The sequence below is a fragment of the Falco naumanni genome, chromosome 9 (genome assembly GCF_017639655.2).
Source record: "Falco naumanni isolate bFalNau1 chromosome 9, bFalNau1.pat, whole genome shotgun sequence".
Taxonomy (NCBI): domain Eukaryota; kingdom Metazoa; phylum Chordata; class Aves; order Falconiformes; family Falconidae; genus Falco; species Falco naumanni.
The window spans coordinates 34,689,250-34,705,411 of record NC_054062.1 but is presented as its reverse complement, the minus strand read 5'-3'; the positions used below and the strand labels follow the sequence as shown (position 1 = coordinate 34,705,411).

At 45.8% G+C, this 16,162-nt stretch overlaps 1 protein-coding gene across 12 annotated transcripts in view; it reads left to right on the top strand.

Moving 5' to 3' along the window:
* The window catches only part of COL13A1 (collagen type XIII alpha 1 chain), a 92,636-nt gene that overhangs the window by 66,467 nt on the left and 10,007 nt on the right, over positions 1–16,162 (top strand). For 10 of the 12 annotated variants that reach the window (XM_040606806.1, XM_040606795.1, XM_040606800.1 and 7 more), the window contains 16 exons: positions 301–354; positions 560–604; positions 1,235–1,303; positions 1,866–1,889; positions 2,877–2,930; positions 3,440–3,484; positions 3,830–3,982; positions 4,785–4,883; positions 5,519–5,572; positions 6,375–6,416; positions 6,931–6,957; positions 8,837–8,917; positions 11,324–11,359; positions 13,905–13,958; positions 14,249–14,302; positions 15,062–15,097. In XM_040606806.1, the coding sequence (XP_040462740.1) occupies positions 301–354; positions 560–604; positions 1,235–1,303; positions 1,866–1,889; positions 2,877–2,930; positions 3,440–3,484; positions 3,830–3,982; positions 4,785–4,883; positions 5,519–5,572; positions 6,375–6,416; positions 6,931–6,957; positions 8,837–8,917; positions 11,324–11,359; positions 13,905–13,958; positions 14,249–14,302; positions 15,062–15,097 (927 nt within the window). The remainder of the gene's footprint in view (positions 1–300; positions 355–559; positions 605–1,234; positions 1,304–1,865; positions 1,890–2,876; positions 2,931–3,439; positions 3,485–3,829; positions 3,983–4,784; positions 4,884–5,518; positions 5,573–6,374; positions 6,417–6,930; positions 6,958–8,836; positions 8,918–11,323; positions 11,360–13,904; positions 13,959–14,248; positions 14,303–15,061; positions 15,098–16,162) is intronic. The other 2 variants (XM_040606803.1, XM_040606797.1) reach the window with 2 other exon arrangements.

Below are 16,162 nucleotides of genomic sequence, written 5' to 3'. Positions count from 1 at the left end.
AATCCTGCCCTTTGGCAAAGGACACCAAGGACACTCATATCTGAGGTCCAGTCTCAGATGCACTTGGAACAGCTTTCCTGTGCACTTACTTTGGGTCTGAACTGGGTGCTTTCCTTCATGCTGAATATTCCCTCTGCACTGGGTAGAACAGAAGGGCACTTGGTGTGAAGTCATGGCAGGAGACTTGGGTTACTGGAGGAGAAGGGGGCCCAGAAGGGTGCAATTCTTCCTTCTGGAAAATCAAAGCTGGCCCCCTCCACACAATACAAACCCATCCCTTCCCCTTTCTCTTTCTCTCAGGGAGAAGCTGGTGATGTTGGCCAGCCTGGTGCTGCAGGGTCACGGGGGGAAAAGGTACAGAATGCTTCTGCACAGCCCAACTCCAGGTTCAGTAGCTGCAAATTTGTTCCTACATGTACAAAACAGCTGAAAAGGAGCATTTTAAAATTAAGCTGTGTAGTCCCAGACTGTTTCAGAGGACTAGCAGAGAACAATGATTCCTGGAGTTCAAGCAAGAGAGGGGATAGGCTTTGTTAACATCATGTTCTTCTTGTTACAGGGGGAACCTGGTTCACCAGGAGACCAGGGACCCATGGGCCCAAGGGTAGGTGTCCCTTCACTAACACTTGAAGAGTTTTGGCCACTCAAAGGAGTCTAAGGATGGTGGGACCACACTGACAGTCTAGGTTGGGCCTCTGCTTTCTTAACAGATGTTTTCACTGTCACTAAAAGTGCTTATAGCTGGGCAATGGCTAAGTTTGAGACAGGCCATTTCTCCACTCCCACACCCTCACCAGAAGATGCTCCCATTTTAGGGGAAGAAAAGTCTTCTGAGCCACCTCGGGGTGCGTGCTTGGCTTATTCATAGGAGGAGGTGGTTTTGGACATCCTAGTCTGAACTCGGACCCTTGTCATACCAGCAAAGGGCAGCAAGAGGGTGTTTGGTGCATGCCCAAGTCTGGCAATTAGACAATCCGGTTCCTGGATTCTGGCCACAATTTCACCATTCACCAGACCTGCCAGCTTTGATGGTCATGGCATGGTGATCTGGGTTTGTCTGGCTACGCTGCTGTAGTGTTTCCTGTATAAAATGTGCTTTTAAGAGCTTTGTTTAATAAATGAAAAACTGGAAGCTCATGAAACAGGCCCCTCTGAGACCCCTTTTTTCAGGGGTCTGAGTACCCCATGGAAAGGGCAATCCCCAAGCCCTGGCTAAAGAGCTGATATTTTGCAGGGCCCTAAAGGAGAGCCTGGGAAGGATGAAATGATGGACTACGATGGGAACATCAGTGAAGCTCTCCAGGTGAGCAACTGCCCTCCTATCCCATGAGGTGACTGCTGGGTCCTTTACTGTTTCCCAGGGGATGCAGACAGCTGAGAATGATGGAGTTCTGCTTCCTCAGCAGTAGCAGCAAATGGAAGTACTTAGTTGTTCCTTAGTCCCCTTCATCCCACAACTCACTGCTTATAGTCTTTTGGGAAATACTTGTGCACCTTGTTTAGTTGATATATTAACACTGGTGGACATAGAGGTCATGTGAATCCCCTCGAGAGTGGCCCATTGACTTGGGTAGACAGCGAATAAAAGGACTGCAAAGCTTCCTTGAAAACATGTACTGATGATGTGCAGAGTGAGCGGCTGTGCCCAGCTCTGGGTTAGCCTGGGCTCTACTTGGAAAAAGGGGAAATTGTAGCATAACAGCTCCATGGGACACAAAGGTAGTTTTTTGCTTTTGTTCATTTTTGGGGCTCCTTGCTCATTTAGGCCAGTGCTACATTAGTGGAGAACAAACGACCTCCAGGAAAAGCTTAGTTTTCCAATCATTGTTTCCCATTTTGATTTTTTTAATTTATTTTTTTCCTAGGAAATACGAACTTTGGCCTTGATGGTGAGTTCCTAACAATTTAGTTGTGGCTAAAACATTTGACCTTTGCTATTGGGAACCAGTGTTGGGTCAGCTGACAGTTGGAGGAAGAGCTCATCTTGCCTTCTGATCTTGGCACTTGAATTCTAATCGGGCCCTTTATTTTTCTGCTTTAAGAAGTAATAGATGCTGCTCAAAACAGGCAGTGCTGAGAAAGGGTAGGGAAGAGCAAGGGGGGCTGACCAAAGCAGTGAAAAAGGAGATTCTGGGTGCCTTGCAAGAAAGCTTATACTGGCAGTCTGTGGTGGACACTTTCTGTGATGGGAGGGGAGGACATTTTCACCATTGGTAAGTATAACTTGACATAACAGTCCTGTACAAAACCAACCATTTAAACAGCAGTGACTACAAGCTGTTTGAAGACAAAGAGAGGCAAGGTAGTTATTTTGAGCCAAAATAAGGGAAAAAGTGTCCCTGTATTTTTCTTCTCAGGAGAAGAAACCCAGTTAGGAAAAAAGCTGGGGGTTTAAAATGCAGTATGACACACAGTTGTTAACACATGCTAGGCCAGACTGCTCCCTAGGTCTCCTTAAAGTGGTAACTGCCAAGACCAATTGGGAAATGTGAGGCCATTTAGCTCTGTTTAAGTTGTGGTTGGGATCTAAGTAGTGCAGTGTTTCCTATGATTTCTGTTCTAAACATATACTTTTGTAGATAGGAAGGGAAAACCTTGTTAAGTTCATCTCTGTTTCACAAGCAAATAGCTGTGGTCATTTTTGTTTTCTTCTATGAAAGTATAAAGAAATACATACATAAAACCAACTCACTTTGGACTGGCCTTTGCTCACTCGGGACTCTCCATTGCTTGTCTTCCCACACAAATACAATTTTAGGAGTCCCTTGGAAAATTCCCCAGCTATTTCCCCCTAAACTCAGAAAAGCTGTTTGGTTTCAAAACACAAAAGTAAAAGCCCTGTTCGGTAATCTGAAAATGAGTTTTTCTTTATCTAGGGACCCCCAGGACTTCCCGGTGTGGCTGGACCTCCAGGGCCACCAGGACAGAAGGTATTTGCTCAGTTCCATACTCGCAGAGCTAAGGGAAACAGAGGAGTGGTGCAGGAAGAATTTGTACACACAACCTTCCCCAAAGCTCCTATTCTCCCTGTCCAGCATTATCAGACTGTCCTGCTGGCCTCTACCACTCCTCATGCACAATATCCTGAAAACATCTTTTCCCACAATGATAACACCTTATCTGAAAGATCTGAAGGATCTTTTCTACTTGCCCTCCACTTTAGGAAGCAGCTTATGGGAACTGATCCCTGTGTGGGGATTGTATTGGCTGGGGACTGTGAACTGTCAGTCAGGATAAACAAGGCTGGTGAAATTCTTAGGCAGTCACACAATGTGGCTTGTTTCAACAGGGGTTTCCATGCTTTTTTCTTGGTGACTATTAGTTACCAGAGTCCCTGCAGACTGTTTCTGTAATGTCCACCCTTCATCATCACGGTGCCATGCAGAAGGAGTCAGAACAGCTGCTTTCAAACTGCCAAAGTACCAATTCTGTGTTTCAGGGTGAAATTGGCTTGCCAGGTCCTCCAGGCCATGATGGAGAAAAGGTAAGACACTGCCTCTGTGAATTGCTCTTTCCTTCAGTGTTCTTATCTGGAATTAGTATGTTCCATCTCTGTCACTGACATTGCACAGTTGCTTTTCCCACAGTGCAATAAAGTATTTTGCTTCACAAAAATGAGCATTAATGGTTTATCAAAGTCTTAACTTATAAGGAGCAGCTGGGTTGGCATGGCAAATCTACTTTGTCCTGCCCATGACTCCTCAGAGGGCATTACTGTGAGTGAGAGGTTGAGCAGTGAAAGAGACTCTGGTCCAGGGAGTCGCTCTGCAGGAGTAACCTTACTCTTAGCTGTAAATATTTCACTTTATGTTGTGTGGATTTCTGTTAGGGACCACGTGGCAAGCCTGGAGAAGTAGGGCCCCCTGGCCCTCATGGACTTCCAGGAAAGGATGGGCTACCTGGAATGAAGGGAGAGCCAGGTCATATTGGGGTCACAGGAGAAAAGGGCGATAAAGGAGAACCAGGACAAGCCGGCTCACCGGTGAGTAAATCGAAGCTGTCCAGGTTATGGGGCAAGGCCCTGGGACTTCTCAGATACCTCAGAGCCCCTCCGAGGTGGGTGCTGGAGGCACCCCGTTGCTGCTGTGTGAAGCGTGCCAATATGGAAATGATGTCTTGGCTCCCTGGCTTGCTGAAGCGGCTGTCCCCAGCTACCTGCCCTGTTCTCTGGGCGCTGTGTCACTTCCTCAGCTTGCTGCCTGGTGTATTGCTTAAACTGAAAAACCACTGTAAACAAGCAGGCCTGACCATGAGTGAGAAGGCTGAGGTACCAACATGCATGCCCTCCTAGGAAGGCAACTGCTTGGGGTAACCCCTTATATCCCTGCCACTAACTGGGGCAGAGTACCCAGTCTCCCAGCTACAGACTGTCACAACTTCTGCGTCCCCAGCACTAGTTGAGAGGATTTTATGCAGGAAGCTTCTGTCTCTATAAGATTACTAGGGTAAAACTCTTGTTGTCACAACTGGCTATTGGGGAGTGATTTCTAGCGTGAACTCCAAGAAACCGCACAACCATGAGCAGAACGTGGAGGCAGGAAAGCAGTACCCCATCCCCACTCTGGGCACTGGTACGTCCACGATGAGAGGAGGACGTTCAGGCATTTGCATGTCCAGTTTCAATACTAGTGAAGCCCTGCATTTCCCAGGGCACCAGATGGTTGTCTGAGGTTTTCAGTGTGTTCTTGCGGCAACCAGAGCCAGTCTCAGCTCTTGCAGTTATGTCTTGTGTGTCTGCCTGACTTAGCTTTGCAAAGAATCCACAAATTGTTCTTGATCCATAGGGTCTTGATGGCCCCACTGGAGAGAAGGGTGAACGAGGTGACCAAGGGGTGCCAGGACCACCAGGATTGCCGGGTCCCATTGGACTTCCAGGATTGACAGTAAGAATGAAAAAGGCAGGCTGCTCTTTCCTGCTTGGCAAAGAGAAAACGGCGCAGAGCAATGCACAAGGCTTCATTTCCCAAAGTGCTGAGTATCTCAGGAGCCTCAAACCCCTACCCCTTAGTTAGGGGCTTAGATGTCACTGAATGTCCATCAGGTCTCCAGCGACTGGCAGGGGTCTGGCTGGGTGTCTGCTCCCGTTGCAGTCTGGAGGCGCTGGCTCTGGTGGCTGCCCACAGCCCCTGCACGGCTCTGTCAGCTGAGACGCCCAGTTTGCTGGCAGCACGACTCTGTTGTCAACCTGCTTGCCATAGCCCCTCCCTTAGGGGCTGTAGTGCAGCAGAGAGGTGTCAGGCTGCTGTTGGGGAAAGGCAAGCAAAGCCCTGTGGCACTCCCCTTGCACAGCCACGAGATACCGCCCCTGGAGGTTTCCCACTTTGTAGGGTGTCTCCTCGGGAAGCAGAGGTGCAGGAGAGCCGCAAGTGAGCTGTTTGTGGAAGACATGGTGTGTTCCATCTCCTCCTTTGGGGAACTGCTGCTTGCCAGCATACGGGTGGGTGGTTCACAGGTGGCTTCTGATGCAGTGAGGCCCCAGACTGCACCTGGTTGTGACAGGGTCTGTTATTGTGTGCAGGGAGAGAAGGGTGAGCCTGGGGAGCGTGGAGACAAAGGAAATCCGGGAGAATCGGTACGTTACCTTTCCCATTTTCCTTCTGCAACCTCAGCAGTTGGGGAGGCATGACTTGGCAGCAGTGCTACTGGCAACCAGCACGTCCCACTGTCTTATGACACACCCTTCACTGAGGACAGCAAGTTTCATCTTGTGCGAATGAATTGCCAGCCACCTCTAGCCCCCGATGCCCTACTTTTTCCCTTACACAAGAACAATCTATCTCACAACAAGCAATTGATAATGAAGGCCTGGGGAAGACTAGAAGATTGTAGAAAGCATGACAAATATTTTCCTTGGCATTTGTGGTGAATGGATTTCCTGAACAATACTCACATGTATCTACATACATATTTCAATAGATTTTGATTCTTGATTTTTGCCTGCTCTCCCCTCAAAGATCACCCCTAGCTTTTGTAATGCCCTGCAGCAAGGAGTCCCACAGGCTATCCAATACACTTCTGTATGTGTGGAGACAGCCACCTTCTTTCCTATCTTTTGAAACAGCTGCTAGCTGTTGGCCTTGAGCCTCCTTGCAGGAATGGTGGTAGTGGAAGTGGATCTTTTTCTGGAAAAAACTCGCTGCTTTCCCTCCTCCTAAATATCCTCAACTGCGGCATAACCCTCCCCAGAGTCCTGCTGCTGCTTCTCAGCTACTCTGTCCTGGGTTGTTGCCACTTCTGCACTCGGTCCTTAGGGGGAGTCCAGGTTTCCAAGCCTGGTAAGGCTCTGCTGCACCCTGTGCCCTGTCTCCCCTCTCAGCAGTTCCCCTCTGAGGGCAGCAGATTATGACAGCGACTTCTCTTGCATTGCTTTCTAGATATCTGGCCCCCCTGGTCCCCAAGGCCCACCAGGACCTTCAGTAAGTATTGAGTGATTCACCTGAGAAGCAAGGCACTGGGAATAAGGATAGAGCGGGAAGTGGCTGGGGAAGATTCTGGGCAGAGAAAAGAGCCACAAACACCGGAGCACTGAAACAGGGACGTGATTAGTATCACTTCAAAAACCACCTCCCCAGGGTAGGTCAGAGCTGTGATGGGCTGGGTAGGTAGAGGGACAACGTTATGTTAGTCTGAGATGAAAGGGAAGACAGCAGCAAGACGGGATGGATGGGATTAAAGGGATCAACTGCAGAAAAGGTCTTCATAGCAAGCCTGGCCCAAGCCAGGTTGTCCTTGGCAAGAGTCTCCTCGTTACCAGATGAGAACAGTACATGAAGTGCCCTTTGGACAAATAAAGAGGCTTTCAGGCTCAGCATTTGTGCCGTCATTGTGACAGAAAGGGAAAACTCTATACTGCACACTGAACTGGGAAACCTGGATTTTAAAGCACATCCTTAAACATTACTCATATCTTGTCTCTCATCCCAAATACAGGGTCTTCAGGGCCTCCCAGGACCGAAGGTAAGGCTGTAAAACACTACATCCTGAAATTTTAATAGAATTGTCCCAGGTGCAAGAATTCCCTTCAGTATCAACTTCCTAGCTATCAAGTGATGCTTTTCTTCCATCGTGGTAAGAGGACAGATCCTTCTGGGTATTTTCTTGAAAAAAAATGATTAGCAGCTCTCACTTTAGGACCCAGAAAACTGGTCATTCCCTCCAGTTTTCACTCAGAGAAGTGGGGAGTCACCAGCCCTTGGAAATCTTCCCATGAGAACATAGTTGAAATCTTTGTCTGAAGGGTGAAGGTATGTACAGTGGGATGAACAGCCTGTCATACAATCCTAAGTAACTGAGCTCTAGCTTAAAATTAGCCAGGTTCTATACTCTGTGAATTCTGTTGTAAAGCCACTCAAGAACTTCACTGCTCTTGGTGATGAGGAGCTTTCTAATCTCCATCTACGTGTGTTTATGCTCAGCATGCACCATTGGTCTGCCTGCTGTAAAAAAGTACTGAGATGAAAAAATATTTGAGTAGAAATGTTCAGTATGAGACATGTATGTATGTCAGTACATATGACAAATGACAGTAGAGAGCGGTCTTTTTCCTCTGACATTCTTGGCAAAGATTGGAAAATGCAGAAAGTGTCTTAATTCTTCTGGTTACGCTCAGTAGTTGGCTACCAGCACTATTTGAGTGCTAAAGGGGATGGTATGTTTATCCTGATTCATCTTTTCTCCAAGTGTTGATTACAGATAGTTATCTGTCTTGCTTGTCTGTACCTCACTAGCCACTGCTATCCAGAGTCTAGGAAACTTCCACAGGTGCAGTTGTCTTTGGGGTATGTGCCAAACAAACGCAGGTGAGTCTGGCGCAGCACAGACTGGAGTGTAGGCAGGGGCAGTACTGCACCAGTTCCTCCTTGAACAGAGGATCTGTGTAGACTTCATCAGCAGGTGCAACGAGATGTCCTGAGTGTGGAAATTTTTGTTCCATCCCTGCAACCCGTAATGAGGCTTTCAGTAGTGGGAAAGAAGAGCATTTCACACCCTTTGCAGACATGTCAGAAATAAGTAACTCTTCCAGGCATGTGCTCAAGCCAAATGCTGGTGTAGAGCAGTGATGCACGGCTGTATTGAAACCGGAGCGCTGGCAGAGTGAGCCAGCAATGTGTTGTCTTACAGTGGTAGGAGAGTACAGCAAGCAGGCTTACTGTTACTGTGCAAACACGGTTCTTCTGACACTGCTGTTTCAAAATGCAACCACAATAATGTTTTAAAATGCCTTATGAACAAGAAGGGGGAGGGGAAGGAGAGGAGCAGGATCTTTGGGTTGCATTTTGAATTTATGAAAAAGGAGTATCTTGTTTAATATTGCTTTATAGTTTATAATACAGAATTTAAAAAATATAGTTGGAAAAAAATGATGAAATTATTTTTTGCCAAATGTTGAAATCGATGCCTTTTCATTTACAAAAGTGTTTCCAAAAATTATTTCGGTATGATTTTTTTTCAAAGCTTATAGACGCTTGTCATTCACTTCCAGTGGATCCACATCTTAAAATGTAAAACCACCCTATCAGACAACTTCTAGTTACTTACATTAACCTGCCATTCCCTGCAATAGCCTGGAAAGCAACGCAGAAGTGAGCTCAGCTCCCCTTTGGCCGTCTTTAAGCACTGGGCCTGAATGTCCTTTTACTGCCATTGACTTAAAAGAGGTGCTTACACAGAGGTTGTCTGGCTGGTACTGATTTTCTCCACTGGGCTGAGACTCGGGCTAAAGCATTACTCTGCTGCCTCTTGTATTCTTTTTGCTGCTTCGCTCTCTGAAAGGAGGAATGTTTGTTATATAAGTGGTGATATGGTGGGTTTATTTTCTGCTTCATCCTTCCTTTAGGGGGAAGCAGGGATTGATGGACTGAAAGGAGAGAAGGGTGCCCAGGGTGAAAAAGGAGACAGAGGGCCACTGGGATTACCCGTAAGTATCCAGGAAGCAAGCAGCACTTTATGAGCCAAACTTATATCAGCTGTAAAAAGATCCCTCAATAGGAGACGCACACAGGGATTTAACATATAAAGTCAGAGATGATCTATAAATAACTGTGCCTTTGCTTTTTAAACTTAAAGCCTCAATTTCTGTACAGAACCTTTATCTTTTAGATCTGTTAAATAGATCCTTGATCACTTTAATTCTTCCTGCTTCTGGCAGGATTGGGAAAAACAAGCAATAGGTTTCCTGTGGGTTCTTTACACTTCACAAGACCAGAAACAGAAGTCAAAAAGACGTGAAAAAGAAAACACTTTTCCAGCTGTTTGTCACCTGGGCCAAACTTTGTACAAAGCTTTGTGCTTCTGAATGGAGTCAGCTTCTTCACTAGCCGATACTTTCCTCTCACTTCTGCAGTGGAATCAATGCTTCCCCTGACATGGTAGAAGCTTGCTGTGTTCCCTGCTATATGTGAACTCAGCCACATCAGACTAGTGTTAGTGCACTGCTTAGCTTAGCAAGGGGGAATTGGCAGAATGATAAAGAAATTACAGTAGCTTTAGAGATACAAACCTGAAGACGTTGTGAAGCTTTAAGCTCACAATGTAAAAAGCCTCTTCTCCTGCTGCCTGAGCTGACAGATGATAATGAATTAGTGGTAACTAGTTCCACCCAGTTGCTCTGCAGCCCCCGAGTTCTCTCCTCATAAAAAGCACCAGCGGCAGAGCACGCCCTCTCCCTTTGCTGAACACACTGCCTGGAAACAAGCACCGCAAAGCGCATCTTGTGTACTGTGTGACTTTGTTGGCCTGTGTTTGATCACCCAGATCCCTTGTCCCTGACTGAAATGTGCGTGTCCTTGTTTGTAAAACGTTTTCCTCCTTTTATTGTGCTATATAGCAGTTACCTTCTAGGGCCCGGGTGCATCGCATGTAGCTAGGCTCTCAAGCGACCTCATCATGTATGTATTCACTGTGGCTCTGTGAAGAGCAAGGGGGGAGAAAGCCACACTTCTGGAAGGCTCAAATGCAGAAGATCGTGCCTCAGCGAAGCAGAGAGGAGGAAAAACCCAGTCCCCATTTTGCCCTGAGAAATGCAAATGGAAGCTTTCTGTGTAAATGGTTATTCCCTCAGTGGGGTATCTGTGGGGTATCGGGACAGGGGACAGAGGCTTTTATGACAGTCTGAGCAGAAGATGCCCCAGCAATTATCCTGACAAGCTTATCAGCGTGGCAGGGAACATGCTACCTGGTTTTCCTACAGCAGTGAGCCCCATGAGAAACCAAAGTCCCTTAGCTCTTTGCATCACTCTTCCTGAGCTGTGGAGACGGGAAGACCAGCTCAGAAGCATCCTCTTAGAAATGTTTTGTGTTTGGATCAACAATATCTGCTGGCCAATGAGGGAGCACAGATTAGTGAGCCGTTAATAAGATCAGCGAGATACTGTGGATCTTGTATCCCTCCTCAGAGCTGCCTAAGTCTCTTCATGAGCTTTTCCATGCCCAATCCAGTGTGTTTTCAGCCTGTCACACTAAATGCAGTGTCAAACAGGTACTGTAAAATCCCACAGCTGGATCTGCTGCCTTTTCATGTGTTACTTAGGACTTGACATCATGCCAGAATTTCAGCACATTTCAGCACTGATTGCAGTCGCCTTGGGTTTCTCCCTATGGCCAACAAGCTGAGTGTCTCCTAGCCACTGTCAAGAGACAAGACACTGGGCTAGATGGGCCTTGGGCAGAGCCACTCTTAAGTTTTATGGATGAGGAAATTCAGGGCAAGAGCCAAGTGTTCAGAAAAGTGCCACATAATCTTCATCTGGTGAAAATCTGCACTGGTGACACAGGAAGATGAGCCACCTGTTTTAAAAGCTTCCGAACAATTGGACGTAGAGTGGAGCAAGCCTGGAGCTAAGCGTGGAAGTCCTACAGGACTTGGGTTTCTTGGTAGGACCGATGGCTCTGTACTGCTTGTAAATGCCTCTGTAACCACAGGCCTCTGGTCCTCTGAGCCTTGTGTCTCATCTGTGTTGCCTAGTCTGCTGCAAAGGCAATGCAAGTTTCAACTCCACTGTCACATTGTCCTTTTCATCACCTGTCACAGAACAGCTTCTTCCTCAGGGGTTTTCTTGGTGGCACATAGAGAGGGAAATTTGCATTCTCAAAGGGATCTAAAAGTTGCAGGTCAACATTATATGTATTCAGTGTTTCTATGTTTTTGTTGGTTTGCCTGTAAGTACCATCACCTGTCCTTGAGATCTTAATTTTTGTTTATTGCAAGCATATGTTTGTCTCAAGTCACTGCTTCACTCACCTCTCCCCTCCCCTCTCCTTTCCCCCTCACCCTCCTCCCCTCTCCTCTTGCCTTGTTTTTGTTAACCCTCCCCCGTCTGTTCAGGGTGCTTCAGGTTTAGACGGCAGGCCTGGACCACCGGTGAGTTCCATTTCTCCATTACCCTACGTTCCTCCTCCCCAGTATCGTGATTTGTCTCGTCTCTTCCACCAGAGTCTCGTTTACGCCAGGAATAACCTTCTTTTCTCCCAAAGCAGGCTTGGGAGGGGTGTTAAACTCAGACTGAGAAGTGCTGTCACATGCTTGTCTTTTTTGATACTACAGTCTGTCTGGATCCTGGGATCACAGGCTACTTGTTCCACTTTATCTCAATAACAAGATGAATGAAACCTCTGCATGGTTCCATGTTGCTCTGTTCTCCTGTCCTCTTGATTGTGAGGGGTCTCCATCCTGTCTTTCTCCACGGTAGCCTTGCTTGCCATCTTGTAGGGACAGTTGTTCTTCAGTTTTGCCTTAGGCATAATAATGACTGTGTGTCTTGTCCTGTGAGCAAAAAGCTTTGTGCTTTGTTTTCACACATGGCACTTCAGGCTGCATGGCTGTGAGTTGCAGGTATGCTTACAGGTACCTCTCCATAGCCTGGTAAGCAGCTCACCGCAAGAAGTTGCATCTAAAAGGCCGCCTGCAAGCAGGACTAGCCCTTCGCCTCTCAGCAGCAGAATGCCACGCAACTTCAGCAGCTCCGCACACGCTTTGCTTAGTCCCAGCTGCCTGGGGGTGCCAGTGGTGGGGTGTGTTCCAGTTTAATATATACCTCTGAGAGGCAGCAACATCTAATAGTGGAGCGGGAAGATGCAAGAGCCCCACTTCTTGCTGCTAACTCACTGTGAGATGTGAAGGAAACAAACTCCTTGTGCCCAAGTTTCTCAGTCTGTCAGATTCAGAATGAGACAAGTAATGCTAACCTGGTTCTGCAAGCCATTCTGCTGTTGTTGGGTAACAGAATGCTATTCTTGGCTGTTAAAGGGCCAAATATTTTTTAATCCCTCTTGGGAAATCACACATAGCTCGTGTACAATCCATTTGACTATTTAAAAACAAAAAGCAATTTCTCCTCCTCAGCATAAGTGGAAATAATTCAGCTGCTCTAACTTCTGAACAGAATCTGAATGGCAGCTTATATAGTCACTTGTTTTGGGAAACTGTAGATTTAACTTTATAAATGTAGTGGCAAGATCTCAATGATCTTAAAATAATGCATATGTGCAGGCAATTAAGATTTCTGTGACGTGAACTCCTGTGCATGACCCTAGGGAGAACCTGATTTTCTCACTTCCTTCACTACACTGAAGTTGTGTTGCATGAGCTACCTCTCCGTTTACATTCTGCAGATCTTAACTTGTCTGAAAAGCTCTCCTGATCCACATGAGTCATCCTGCTCACTTTGGAGGGGTTACTTTAGTGCCTAAGGATTACAAGCTCACACTAAAAAGTGCAAGACCTTTTCCATAAGGCTGTAGAAAGGTGTCCCTGTTCTGGAAGCGTCTTCCTTTGGTCTTCCTAGAAGGCAGGTAATGAGCCTCAAAGGTGTCCTTTCGTCGAGGTTCCATGAAGGAATTGTGGCTCGATACCTACACGGTTAGCAAAGTTCTTGCTGATCTAAAAGCATGTGATACAGGGTTAGGAAGGTAAACACCTGTCTATACTATGTAGTTAGGTGGGCGTACTGCACACCACAGATCAGAAAGCTATCCTTTATCTAGACGGTAGAATGTGGTTTGGGAGAGTTGTAAGAGACCTTCCAGTGGGAATACTCCACAACAAGTTCAAGGAGTCTATGCTGAATTGAAAGTTCTTAGCCAGAAGGACTATTGCCTAACTGCTCTGTTGCTGGCATTAAAGATAATCTTCGGTTAATTTCCCAAAGCCCAAGCAAGTCTCAGCAGCACTGGGAAGTAAGTTTGGTATGCTAGTGGGAGATGGCCCCTGTGTCAGAGGGTTGGCAAAAAGACTGTTTTCCTGTTAGCATGATTGGGAGCCTGGTGGAGTGACATAAATGGCAAAAAGGGAACAGAGGGACTGGGACTGAATGATAGCCCTTCATTTGCATCTGTGTAGGTACACATCTGCATTCACCTCTGCAGCATGTTGTTTTTAAACTTGCATGATTGACTGGCTGCCTGCCACCAAGTAACAGACCTCTTTCATTTTTGCTCAACTCAACTGACTTCGGGGGGGGGGGGGGGGGGGGGGGGGAGAGAAAATAAGGAAATAAAGAAAAAGAAAAAATTTATTATCATATATCTAAATGACCTTTATTCTGCTACAGCTTTCAGCCTTGTCTGATAGAAAACTAGAGAGAAAAAAAATCCCTCCTGTGGAACTGGTAGCAATGCCTGCTGTAACAATTGTCAAGAGAGAGCTTCAAAATTAAAAATAAGGCTTTGTAAAATGGTGCTGGTGTGATCTAATGTAACAGTAGTTCCCATGTTCTTCAAATTGCCTGTAACAGCTACTCCAAATCCATCGCCACCAACACTGAAAGCTGTAGTGGTGCTAGATGCCTTCCACCACCAGACTGTCCTTCCCAGCTGTGCTTTTTCCTAAAGGAGCAGCAGTGTCTCCTGCCTTTAATGAGGCCCTGGAATAAAAATATCCTGATGTGTTTTCCTTCCTACAACTACAGGGTACTCCAGGACCAATTGGGGTTTCGGGACCAGCAGGACCAAAAGGAGAAAGGGTGAGTTTTCTTCAGAACTGACCAATGCTCTGTAATTTCTTTGAAGATACTGCAAGTCTCTGTGATGGTGAAGCTCTACGTTTTTCTAGAGCTGGAACCGCTCTCTCCTCGTGCATGTAAGACCCTCAGCTGGGCCTCTTTGAATTTTGAGTATCTCATCCTCAGGGTTTTCAGGTGCTTTGAAAGGGGTCCTTTACTTTTCTTCTATAGTGCTGTTATAGGCACTGCTGTGCTGCCTGTTTGTACTGAATAGGAATGTAAGACTTTCTACTCTCTTGTCTTCATTTCAGGGCAGTAAAGGAGATCCTGGAGCTGTCGGACCAATGGGGCCAGCAGGGCTTCCTGTAAGTATGGAAGTACCAGAGATTTTTTACCTACAGTGCCTCTTCCCTTGCTGTGGTTGATAGCTTAAGGTGCTGCTGTAATACAGCATTTGCAGTTTCAGCTAGGTTAGGTGATAAAAACCCAAAGTTGCAAACCTATGTATACTATGAGAGCAACAGAAAGAGCTTGGTAGCTTCAGAGCAATGATTCAGAACGAGGAGGATGAAGCTGAAGGCAAACTAATTTGCCTTGGTCCTCAAAGAAGCTGCACAGGACTCCCAGTAGCACGAAGAGCTGCTTTTGAGCACATCTGCTCTGTTTCCCTTTCCACAGCTTGGGTGCCTGCCTCCCACCTGTCTGAGAGGGCCTGTCTTGTCATTGCAGTGACAAAAGCTGCCTTCAGTGAGGTTACTTCCACTGTTTGGGACTATTTTTTGCAAAACGGGGCCAGTGTTGGAACTGTAGTGTTATGTAATCATGGAGCTGCTTTGTTGTGTTTGCTGGTTTTTTCAGGGGCTGCATTCTCTGAGCTAGTTTGTATTTTATCTGAAGAACCCTTAGAGTAGTAGAAGTGGTGCTACAACCTGGATGGTCTAATGGAGGTGAAAAGGAGGTTGTCTGCTGGAAAATTTTTTGTCGGGTTGTTTTTTTTTTTAACCATACAGCAATTGGTACAAATGGTAAAAGCAAACAACTGGGCACACATTCTTCTTTTCGAGTGGGAATACAATGGGGCCTACTTATTTTAAAATATTTCTTTTTGTGTTGATGTATTTCAGGGTTTACAAGGTCTACCTGGTGACAAAGGTATCCGGGTAAGTTACCAGGCAAACTTCTTGCATTTAGTTACTAATGTCTTCACACAGTGAAAGACCGGTTAACTCCTGAGCAACCTTAAGTAGCTAGCATGTAATTCTGCCTGCTTGACCTTCATATAAGTAACTTTACAAACTTGTATTTTAGCAGGTGATACCTGTAGCTTGTATAAATGAAAACTATAGGAGGGATTTTCTAATGTGTTCATTGCTGTCACAGCTCTCCTCTCACTGAAGCGTGGGACTTCAGGTGTAGTAGAGTTAGGCTAACATGATATGCTTTAGGAAATCCTGAGTATCTATTTACTGGTGTGTGTAGCGATTCCCATAAGAATTAACTGAGGTGAGCCAGCAAATCTTATTACGTTACTTCTAAATTCCCTCTGAAACATGAAAAAGAAGGTTGCCCTCTAGCAAATGATCCTCCGGAGAATTTGGCAGATGGAAATTTGGAAAAAATAAATTAAATTCACCTATCTTAAAGAATCAGACATGAAGCCTCCTCAGGCATTGTCCTGAATGGATGTGATGGTGAAGATTTGGGTCAAAACCAATAACATGAATGGCTGCTTTTCTGTCATACCACCTGTGTTACAGAAAAATAAACGTTACTAAAAAGTGCATGTTGAGAAAATCCTTGCTTTTTCGTCAGGTTTTCCACAATGTAAGGAATTTCTTGCCTGTTAAGGCTCTGAATCTTTTTGATAAAAACAGTTGAGAGCTATAGTTGAATATAATTTATAGTTAGAAATATAAATGTCTTCTGGATTAGACTTTGTAAGATTACAGTTTTATAAATATGTCAAGTAGTTCAACATAGTACACATTTGTATGTCTTTATGCATGTACTCGCACATACATTCTCTTCGTAAGACTCTGGTATCACCTAAATTTATCTGAAAATGTAAAGTTTTACAGTGCATGTGCCTGTGTGGTGATTTCATTATATGAATTTGCTTTTGATACAATAGTGAGTGTTCTCTGTCCTTTATCTGCAATGTATTTCTGACCTTACTCTGCACAGAATGGGCAATTTTGGAAAGCAGTAGCCAACTGGCATCTTAA